Source organism: Orycteropus afer, unplaced genomic scaffold (genome assembly GCF_000298275.1).
Source record: "Orycteropus afer afer isolate SDZICR_OR568_19922 unplaced genomic scaffold, OryAfe1.0 scaffold00050, whole genome shotgun sequence".
In the NCBI taxonomy this organism is placed as follows: domain Eukaryota; kingdom Metazoa; phylum Chordata; class Mammalia; order Tubulidentata; family Orycteropodidae; genus Orycteropus; species Orycteropus afer.
This window is the reverse complement of record NW_006921637.1, coordinates 10,006,758-10,018,504: the sequence shown is the minus strand read 5'-3', so window position 1 is coordinate 10,018,504 and position 11,747 is coordinate 10,006,758. Positions and strand designations below refer to the sequence as shown.

At 39.6% G+C, this 11,747-nt stretch overlaps 1 protein-coding gene across 1 annotated transcript in view; it reads left to right on the top strand.

Moving 5' to 3' along the window:
* The window catches only part of DISC1 (DISC1 scaffold protein), a 688,592-nt gene that overhangs the window by 100,746 nt on the left and 576,099 nt on the right, over positions 1-11,747 (top strand). Inside the window, 1 exon segment of the mRNA XM_007938514.1 lies at positions 11,416-11,563. Within this exon segment, the coding sequence (XP_007936705.1) occupies positions 11,416-11,563 (148 nt within the window).

Below are 11,747 nucleotides of genomic sequence, written 5' to 3'. Positions count from 1 at the left end.
GATCCCACAGAATGTGGAAATTATCAAACAATATCATTAATATCACATGCAAGTAAGATCTTACTGAAGATAATTCAAAAAAGGTTGCAGCAGTATATTGACAGAGAACTTCCAGAGGTGTAAGCTGGATTCAGAAGAGGACATGAAACAAGGGATATCATAGCTGTTGTCAGATGGATCTTGGCTGAAGGCAAAGAATACCAGAAAGATGTTTACTTGTGTTTTATTAACTATGGAAAAGCATCTGATTGTGTGTGTCATGACAAATTATGGATAATATTGAGAAGAACGGGAATTCCAGAACACTTGATTGTACTCATGAGGAACCTGTATGGTGTATGCTGTATGTATGTTGACCAGGATGCTGTTGTTTGAATGGAACAAGGGGACACTACATGGTTTAAAATCAGGAAGGGAGTGTGTCAGGGTTGTATCTTTTTCCCACACTTATTCAATTTATATGCTGAGCCTATAATCCTAGAAGCAGGACTATATGCAGAAAAATGTGGCATCAGGATTGGAGGAAGAATCTTTGACAACCTGAGATACGCTGATGATACAGTTTTGCTTGTTGAAAGTGAGGATGACTTGAGGTACTTACTGATGAAGGAAGAATACAATCTGCAGTATGGATTACATCTCAATATAAAGAAAACAAAAATCCTTACTACTGGACCAATAAGCAGCATCACGATAAATGGAGAAAATATTGAGGTTGTCAAAGAATTCACATTGCTTGGTTCTGCAATTGATGCCAATGGAAACAGCAGTCAGGACATTAGACAATGTGTAGCACTGTGCAGGTCAGCTGTGAAGGAACTCTTTCAAGTGCTGAGGAGCAAGGATGTCTCCTTGAGGACTAAGGTGTGCCTGACACAAACCATGATATTTTCAATCACCTCGTATGCATGTGAGAGCTGGACAATGAATAAGGAAGACCAAAGGAGAGTTGATGCTTTTGAGTTGCAGTGGTGGTGAAGAATGCTGAAAGTACCATGGACTGCTAAAAGAACTAACAGATCTGTCCTGGAGGAAGTGCAGCCAGAATGCTCCTTGGAAGCCAGAATGGCCAGACTTCGTCTCACCTATTTTGGTCATGTTGTAAGAAGGGACCATTCCCTGGAGAAGGATGTCATGCTTGGTAGGGTGGAGGGTCGACGAAAGAGGGGGAGGCCTTCAACGAGATGGATTGACATGGTGGCTGTGATGATGGGCTCAAGTACAGCAGGGATCGTGGAGCTGGCGCGGGATCAGGCAGTGTTTTGTTCTGCTGTGCATGGGGTCGCTATGAGTCGGAAACGACTCGACCGCACCTAACAACAACAACATAGATTGTTGGTTTGAAGTTCTTTTCATTCAGTGTTTTATATATACCATCCCATTGCCTTCTTGTCTGCATGGTTTCTGCTGAGTAATTTGAGCTCAGCCTAACTGTTTGATACCAAAGTAATATTTCTTTTTGTGAGGCAGCTTGCAAAATTTTTCTTTGTCTTTGGTTTTGGAGAGGTTGGTTATAATATGCCTCGGTGTTTTTCTCTTCGGATCTATCTTTTACGTGGTTCTGTGACCTTCTTGGACAAATATATTTTCTTCCTTCATGATATGGGGGAAGTTTTCTATTAGTAGGTCTTCCACAATTTTCTCAGTGTTTTTTTTTTTTTTTTCTCCTCTTCTTGTTCTAGAATTCCAATGAGGCATATGTTTTTCTTTTCATGTTTCCCCTTATAACTCTTAGGTTCTCTTCATTTCTCTTAAATCTTTGTTCTGGTTTTTCTTCATGCAGCCTGGTGTCCACGGATTTGTCTTCTAGTTAGGATATACGTTCTTCAGCCAGTTCTGTCCTACTCATTTGTGCTTCTACTGTGTTTTGTAATTCTGTAATTTTGGTATTCATCTTCTAGATTTCTAACTGCTGTTTTTGTATGAGTTCTGATTGTGCATTAATCTTGTTATTTTGTTCTTAAATAATTTGCCAGAGTTCTTCCAGGGAACTGTCTGTATTCTCTTTGCTTCTGTTTGGGGTTTCCTTAGGTTCTTGTAAATTCTTCTAAATTCTTTCTCAGATAATTCTATTGCCTCCTCTTCCTCCATGTTTAATGTGACCTCTGTTTGTGGTTTTACATCTGATGCCTTGTCCTGTTTTTTATTTGATTTGAGGTTGCTTGTTGTTTCCTAGACATTTTGAGGTTGTCTTCAACTGTGGGTTATGAATTGATTTGTTTTTCTTAGTTTTCTGATTTAATATTTTGAAAAGGTGGATCTGGTGTATTTTATTTTTTTCCTTATTAATTCAGGTATGCTGGTTTTCTTTGTGATGATGGAATTTCTGTGTGGAATGTGGATGTAGGTCCCTGTCGTAAAAAGTGTTTAGAATTTGAGCCAGTAGCTATTATGGTGGCTGAATGTGATTTTTCTAGTGAATGGGTGAGGGTATAGGTGGAGAAGGTGGGAGGAGAAGAGAGAAGGAAGAGGAGCTCCAAGTTGTTGCAGGTGGTTCCTATGGCTTTGAGTGGGCTGCTAATGATGACGTTGTACCGTTATTCACTGGCCTGCAGCTCAAGTTCAGCAAAGACTCCAGTTGTTAGGGGGTCGCCACTTTCCACCAGTTCAGACACATGCAAAAACCCTGCTCCTGAGGCTTCTCCATGCTCAAAAGCTGACCCAAGACAACTGCTCTCCATGATCTGTCGCAGGAGTTCCTTTCAAGGCCCGCCCACTTGCAGTGCCAAAGATCTCTCTGCTAGGGTTTCAGCAGTGCTGGAGTCAGGGAAATCCTCGCTCACACCCAGTGGACCCAAGATTACTGCCAAAATTGAGTGTGGGCCCTTCCATGCCAAAAACTGATCCAAGCCCGTTCAGTGATCCCCTGCAGGAGTTCCTCCTGGGACCTGCCCCTTGCAGCATGAGTGACCTCTTTGTTTGGGTTTCAGTGGCAATGGAGGTGCTCGCTCGCACCCAGCCAACCCAAGTTACTAATAAAAGCAGGTGCTAAAGGTAGATCCTTGGGGTGATTGCTGGTAGGTTGGGTGGTTGCTGGTAGGCCGGTGTGGTGTGTCAGGAAAATGCTCGCTTGTACCCAGTGGACCCAAGATTACTGACAAAGTCAAGTACAGACCACTCTGTGCCAAAAAGCTGGCCCAAGCCTGTTCAGTGATCTGCTGCAGGAGCTCCTCCCAGGCCCTGCCCTCTTGCAACGCTGGTGGTTTCTCTGTTCGGGTTTCAGTGGTGCTGGAAGTGTCCACTTGCACCCAGCTGACCCAAGTTACTGATGAATACAGGTGCTGAAGGTAGATCCTTGGGGTGATTGCTGGTATGCTGGTGTGGTCACTTGTAGGCTGGTGTGGTGTGTCTTCTTCCTTAAAACAGGGAGGTCTCAGATGGCCTTTCTCACCGCTAGGCAGTGCTCTGAAGGGTAGATCTGTTTTGTTATTGTTTTCCCCTGCCCCTTTCTCCTTTCTTATCCTACTCCCCTGAGTTTGGTGCATTCTGACTTAGTGAGCTGTTCAGAGCACTGGAAGCCCTAATTCAAACTGCTGCACCTAGTTTTTCAGGCACTAAAATGCTAGAAAGAATTAGTGTGGGCCTACTGAAAAGACTCCATTTTGAATCTCTATTATTATTATTTTTGATATAGTGTTGTAGTCTAGGATTTTGTTGAAGATTTTTGCATCTATATTCATGAGGGATATTGGTCTGTAGTTTTCCTTTTGAGTGATGTCTTTTCCTGGTTTTGGTATTAGTGTTATGGTTACTTCATAAAATGAGTTTGGGAGTACTCCATCCTTTGCTATATTATGGAATAGTTTGAGTAAGATTGGTGTCAGCTCTTCTCTGAATGTTTTATATTATTCTCCAGTCAAGCATACAGTCCAGGACTTTCTGGTAGTAGACTTTTTGGTAGTAGACTTTTTGTTGGTAGTTTTCTTTTTATTTTTGTTATGGGCCTGTTCAGATTTTCTACCTTAGTCTATGTTAGTTTTGATAGGTAATGTGTTTCTAGAAATCTGTCTATTTATTCTAAGTTTTCAGATTTGTTGTAGTACAATTCTTCATGGCGTTCTGATATTATCTGTTCAATTTCAGTTGGTTCTGTTGCAACATCTCCCATTTCATTTCTTATTTGTGTTATTTGCATCTTCTTCTTTCCTTTGTCAAATTTTGTCTGGGCTTTGTTGATTTTATTATTTTTTTCAAAGAGCAAGTTCCAGTCTTGTCTGTTCTCTTGTTTTTCTGTTTTATCTATTCCTACTCAAAACTTTATTATTTATTTTCTTTTGGTGACTGTAAGCTTCTTTTGCGGCTATTTTTCTAATTGTTGGAGTGGTTGGGTTGAAGTGTTGATTTTGGCTCTTTCTTTTCTTTGGATGTGTGCATTTATTGCTATCAGTTGTCCTCTGAACACTGCTTTTGCTGTGTCTCAAAGATTCTGGTACGTTGTTCATTCTTGTTTGTTTCAAGGAATTTTGAAATTTCATTTTTTGTTTGTTTTATAACCCAGTTGTTGTTGTTGTTATGTGCCATTGAGTCGGCCCCAACTCACAGCAACTTGGGTTTCTGAGGCAATATCACTATGGAAGTAGATTGCCCAACCTTCCTTCTGAGGAGTGGCTAGTGGGTTTGAACCACCAGTCTTCTGGTTAGCAGTCAAGTGCTTTAGGCACTATGCTACGAGAGCTCCCTATAACCCAGTAAGAGGGTGTTATTTACTTTCCATGTATTCCCTTTTTTTTTTTTCCCTTGCTCTTCCTATTGTTGATTTTTCATTTTAAAATTTATTTATTTATTTGTTTTTATATTTGTGATTTGGGTGAAAGTTTACAGAACAAATTGGTTTTCCATTTGACGATCCATACCCATTCTGTTTTGTGACATTTACTGGAATCCCCACACCATAACAGCATTCTTCCCATTTCGTCCCCATACCTAACCCTTCCTTTCATTCTTCCAGAGAAGATGCTTTGCAGTATTTCAATGTTTTAAAATTTTATTGAGGTTTGTTTTGTGGCCTAACATATGGTCTATTCTGGAGAATGTTCCTTGTACACAGGAAAAAAGAAGGTAAACTGTGCTGTTGTTGGGTGAAGTGCTTTATTTATGTCTGTAAGGTCAAGTTGGTTGATTGTATTGTTTAGTTCTCTATTGAGTTTCTCTCTAGTTCTATCCTTCATTGAAAGTAGTGTATCAAAGTCTATTACTATTACTGTGGAGTCATTGCTTTATTCTTTCAATTCTGTTGACATTTATAAATCTCTGATTTATTTATTTTGGGCCTTTTTCATTGGTTGTTTATTTTTTTGTATTTATTATGGTTATGTTGTCTTGTTCAAGTGATCCTTAATCAATAGATAATGTCATTCTTTTTCTCTTAGGTAGTTTTGTCTTAAAATCTATTTTATCAGAAATTACGATTGCCACTCCTGTTATTTCTTGATTGCCATTTGCTTGATGTATTTTTTTCAAACCTTTGTTTTTTAGTCTAGTTTTGTTTTTGGGTCTAAGACATATCTCTTGTAGATAGTGTATGATAGGTCACATTTTCTTATCCATTCTTCAACTCTCTATCTCTTGATTGATACATTTAACCATTTACTTTCTGTATAATTATCAACAAGTATGAAATTATTGTTGTCATTCTGTTTTGTATTTTTTGTGGTGTTGCTGATTTCTTTGTTCCTTATAATTTTCTGTACTGAGTTCATTTTATAGCTTTTTTAAAAAATCATTTCCTTCATTGTTGTTGTTGTTTTTGTTGTTGTTGTTGTTATGTGCCGTCGAGTTGTTGTTTTAGTATTTGCTAAATATTTGTGCCTTTTTTCTTTGTTATTTTGATGAGAAGGTTTATTAATTTTCTTTGAGGTTATCTTGTGATCTATTATTTTCTTCTCAAGTTCAAAACAATGTGTTTTATCTAGAAACCATCTTCACTTCCTCTGCGTTTTCACCTTCTGTACCTACACTATTTATTCCCTCTTTTTGGTGTGTAGTTGTCCTCATTTACCAGTTGATATCTCTGATTGCCTGTTTACAGTTTTGTAAGTTTATTTTACTTTGGAGACTTCTATATCATGGGGCAATCTACTTCCGTAGTGATACTGCCTCGGAAACCCAAGGAGGGGTCGCTATGAGTCGGGTCTGACTTGACAGCACATAACAACAACAACATATCTGGGTTGGTTTCTGGGTTATTTTGTCATGTATGTTAATCATTGTTTGTTTTCTGCTGATTTTTGTTCTCTGGCTGAAGGACTCCCCTTAATATCTCTTGTAAGATTGGTCTGATTTTTTTATTAGCTCATACAAATTTGAGTTGTAGGAAAGTTGCTCTGTCAGCAATGTATAGAAATGATGGAAGAAGTGAGAGAAGCAGGGAAATTTTCATCCATGCAGAAGGTAATGATGACTTGGGTTAGACTGAAGGCAGTGAAATGAAAAAGAAAGCATGAGTGTGGTGAATGCCACAAAGGAGAGTCACTAGGAGATCACCTAGAAAGGAAGAAAGAGTAAAATCTTGGGAAGCAGAGAGTGAATTTTATTTTAGACTTGCTAAGTATTTACTATATTCATTTAGTTACTAATGAAAAGGATGTAAAGTGGCTTGTGGAAAATACATAAAACAATACACAGAACAAGGAAATCTAGTTTAATTCAACACATTACTCCATGTCAGTTGTTGTCTTGGTGCGTGCTGTACAGCCATCACCATGGCAGAGGTGGTTCCTTCCTCATGAACACAGGTACTACTGTGCCAGAGAGACTTTCACAAGGAGAGGCAAGTGTGGTATGCCTTGTGAAAGGCAAGTACAAGATGTGCTAGTGAGCATGTAGACCTGGGGCCTACCTGGTAGGGTGGTGGTAGGTGCCAGGAAAGGCCTACCTCTGGAGGGAACACTTATACTGTGATCTGAAGGATGAGGAGGATAGCCAGGGGGAGATGTGGACAGAGACATTTCTTGCAAAAGGAACTGAAGATTCCTCCTTCTCGGATAAAAGTAACATCCATTTGGTTGCTCAGGGAAAAAACACAGGCAGCACCTTGGATTTTTTTCCTTCTCTTGAGAAGTTTCCTGTATCTAAACAGTCAGAAAATGTTGACTTTCCCATCAAAACATATCCAGAATTCAATGACTTTTTACCACCTCTATTTCACATTTAAGGAGCTCTGGTAGCACAGTGCCTAATGCATTTGACTGCTAACCAGAAAGTTGGTGGTTCAAACCTACCAGCCATTCTGTGGATGGAAGATGGTGCAATCCACTGCCATAAATATTTACCACCTTGTAAACCCAAAGGGGGTTGCTATGAGTCTGAATTGACTTGATGGCACTGGGTTTTATTTTACATCTATACTTGGCCACCATTAGATGTTGTCTAGATGACAATAATAATCTTGTGACTGATCTCAGGGCTTTGACCTTTACTCCTACAAACTTCACATCACAGCATCCATAGTGATCCCATTCAAACACAAGTCCTGGCACTCTGCTAAAAACTGAAAGCATGGCTCCCATTTCTCTCAGGGTATATGCCAAAGTCCTTACAATGGCTCCAGACCCTGAAGATAAAGCCTGTCTTATAACCCCTCTCCCCTTATCTCTTTCTACTTCCTCTTTGTTCACCCAAAGGACAAGTGCTCCTTAATGTAAATCATGAATCCACCTCAGCACTTTTTCAGTGGCTTGGAATTCTCTCTGCTTGGAATATCTGATAAGTGAATAGGGGTGTAATTTGAGGGGTCCTATAGAGCTAGTGGCGTAGTACCTAAGGCATTCAACTGCTAACCAGAAGGTTGGTGGTTCAAACCCCCCAACCACTCCATGGTTCAGCAGTCTACTTCCATAGTGATACCACCTTGGAAACACAAGGAGGGGTCTCTATGAGTTGGATCCAACTTGACGGCAGTAAATGAAAATGAATGAATGAATAGAGTTTCCTTAGGAACTCTGGTGGCATAGTGCCTAAGGCATTTGACTGCTAACCAGAAGATTGGTGGTTCAAACCCAGCAGCCACTCCATGGAAGGAAGTTGGACAATCTACTTCCATAAAGATTTACCACCTTGGAAACCCAAAGAGGGTCACTATGAGTCAGAATCAACTCAATGGCAGTGACTTTGTTTTTCTGTACAGCTTCCTTTGTACAATGGGATAGATCGGCTCCTAAATCCAGCTAGAACTGATGGTGCACATTTTAGTGTAAATCCAAAGAAGGTAATATTTAAGAGAAAGGTTCCGGGAGTAACAGACAATTTAGAAATTAGAGACAATTATTGAGGTACTAAAATTTCTGGTGACTATTCTGATGGGCTTTTTTACATCATAAAATAAAAAAAATAACTATAGATAGTCACACTTGTGAAGGAGAGTAGTATCATAGAACATAGCTAATCATGATATTGCCTGGGATAATCTATATTTTCTTTTGGAATTCATTGTCAATGTGATTTTTGGTACTGGAGCTCTGGTGGTGTAGTACCTAAGACATTTGACTGCTAACCAGAAGGCTGGCGGTTCAAACCCACCAGCCATTCCTCGGAAGGAAGGCTGGGCAATCTACTTCCATAGTGATACCGTCTGGGAAACCCAAGGAGGGGTCACCATAAGTCAGATCTGACTCCATGGCAGTGTGTTACCATTTCAGAGGAGCCCTGGTGGTACAGTAATTAAGTACTTGACTGCTAGCAGAAGGTTGATTGTTTGAACTCACCAGCCTCTTCTCAGGAGAAAGATGTGGCAGTCTTCTTCCATAAAGATATATAGCCTTGGAGACAGCATGGAGTGGTTCTATACTATGGGATTTTACTATTTGAAGTGTTTTATTTTGTAGGATCAACTTGAATTTTCTGAGGACTTCTCATCTGGTAGTGGGAGGCTATAGTTTAGAACATCGTTTATGCAAAAGGAAACCATACTGGGTTTTAAAATTTATTGCAAACATTCTCAGGCTAGTATTTAACAATACTACTAATACTACTAAGAGCCAATCCTTTTGGATACTTACTAAATGCTAGACAGGGTCCTAAGAGCTGTGCATAGATTATCTCATTTAATTCTCAGAAAATTCTGTGATGTGTTGTTATGTTGTTAGATGCCTTCCAATTGGTTCTGACTCATAGCAACAGAATGGAACACTGCCTGGGCCTGTACCACCCTCACAATCATTGCCATGCTTGAGCCCATTGCTCAATCCATCTCTTTGATGGTTGTTCAGGTTACCTAGTGCTGCTCTGACAGGAATATACCATCAATGGCATGGCATGAACAAACAGGAGTTTATTCTCTCAGTTTGGAGGCTTTAAGTCAAGTTCAAAGTGCCATGCTCCAGGGGCTGGGTGAAAGCCCTTCATCCTTCAGTTTCAGCTCTGCCTCTTGCTCCCAGCCCACTGGAGTGAGAGGATTTATTTTACTCAGACACTACTGGCTGCTGAGACTAACAAGCCCAAAGTTGACAAGTGAAAAGGCACAGTCCTGATGTTACCAAACCACACAGCAGGGCATTAATTCAAGTCCATTGAAAGTCCCGAGGTTGGCAGAGCATGGCAGGCTGCTGAACAATGACACAGCTACATGCAGGCTTCAAGTGTGCCTTAAGCTAGAGACTGTTCCCCAAGGCTTCTCCTTATATACAGGAAGTAGACCACATCCCTACAGCAGCTACTCAGCTGCTCACAGTAGATTCCACCATAGTGCTGATTACCAGTCTCATCAAGGGGAATACTACATCCAGCTGCCCAGCCACTCAACCAGGCCCAGCCAAGTTGACATACAAACTTAACTACTACAAGGGTCTTCATCTTTTTCACTGACTCTCTACCAAGTACGATATCCTTCTCCAGGGACTGGTCCCTTCTGACAACATGACCAAAGTATGAGAGACTGTTTATTCTCACTTCTAAGGAGCATTCTAGCAATACTTCCTCCAAGACAGATTTGTTTGTTCTTCTATCAGTTCGTTGTACATTAAAAATTCTTTGCTAACCCCACAGTTCATATACATCAATTCTTCTTTTGTCTTTCTTATTCATTGTCTAGCTCTAAAATGCTATGAGGCTGTTGAAAATACCATGGCTTGGAGGTGCACTTTAGTCTTCAAAATGACATCTTTGCTCTTTAACAGTTTAAAGAGGTCTTTTGCAGCAGATTTGCCCAGGGCAATATGACGTCTTATTTCTTGACTGCTCATTCCATGGGCATTGACTGTGGATCCAAGTAAAATTAAATTGTTGACTACTTCAATCTTTTCTCCATTTATCATAATGTTGTTTACTGGTCTAGTTGTGAGGATCTTTTTTTACTTTATGTTGAGGTGTAATCCATACTGAAGGGTAGTCTTTGATCTTCAGAGTAAATGCTTCTTCAGTAAATGCTTCAAGTTTTCTTCACATTCAGCAAGGAAAGTTGTGTCATCTGCATATCATAAGTTGTTAATGAGTCTTCCTCCAATCCTGATGCTTCATTCGTCTTCATATAGTCCAGTTTCTTGGATTATTTACCAAGCATATAGATTGAATAAATATGGTGAAAGGATACAACCCTGCTGCAAACTTTTCCTGATTTTAAACCACACAGTATCTTCTTTTTTTGCTCGAATGACTGCCTCCTCATCTATGTACAGGTTCCTCGTGAGCACAATTAAATGTTCTGGAGTTCCCCTTCTTTGCAAAGTTTTCTGTAATTTGTTATAATCCACACAGTCAAATGTCTTTGCATGGTCAGTAAAACACAGGTAAACATCTCTCTGGTATTCTTTTTCAGCCGAGATCCATCTGACATCAGCAATGTTATCCCTCATTCCACATCCATCTATGTAGATACTGTTATTGACCCCATTTTATACATTGGAAAACTGAAGCTTAAGATGTTAAGTGATTTGAAGATCAGTCAGCTAGAAATGCAGACCTGCAGTACTGACTCAGATTTTCCCCTAACCCCTATGTAATAGTATCTTGACATATCTTTATCACTACGTTATGACTATCTAGAAGGGAGCTCTGCTGGCATAGCAGTTAAAGCATTCAGTTGCTAACCAAAAGGTTGGGGAGTCAAACGAACACTTGGGGATTTTTTTCCAAATGATTATATATCATCCATAAAATTAGCAAATTTCCTCCAAAATGATCATGATTTTAAAAATAATTAATATTAAGTATTCCTGTATGTGATTATCATAAACTATAACCTCTGAGAGTTAGAAGAATGAAAGATGGGAGGGCTGTCCTCTATTATTAGTAAAAAGAAAGAAGATTCTTAAAAGCACTGGTTGAGAGATGAAAGTGCTGGCCTAGAAACCAGTCACCTTTGTATTATGTCATTAAGGAAAATATAGATGAGGAGTAGAGCTAAAAGACACTGGATTATCTATTTTGAGTTTCCTGTTTTTTTTTTCTCTTTCCCTCTCTCACATCCTTTTGGATTTCCAGCTGAGAAGTTGAAACAAAGATTACAAGACCTGGAGATGGAGAAAAGCACCCTGCAATTTCAGCTTCCTTCCCAGCAGCCAGCACTCAGCAGCCTCCTCAAGCAATTGAGAACACAGATTCAGGCTGCCTTGTGTTGGGCAACTCAGAAGTAAGTACTGTGGTGGCCACGACTTTCCACTCTTTTTTGGCAGATTATAATTGCTATCAAAATAAAACATCAATTTTATTGTATTGAATGCTTCAACTTTATCTTGATTTTATAAAAATATATTTTACTGAAATATAATTTATGTACAGTGAAATACACAAAACTAAAGTGGCATAGGTCAATA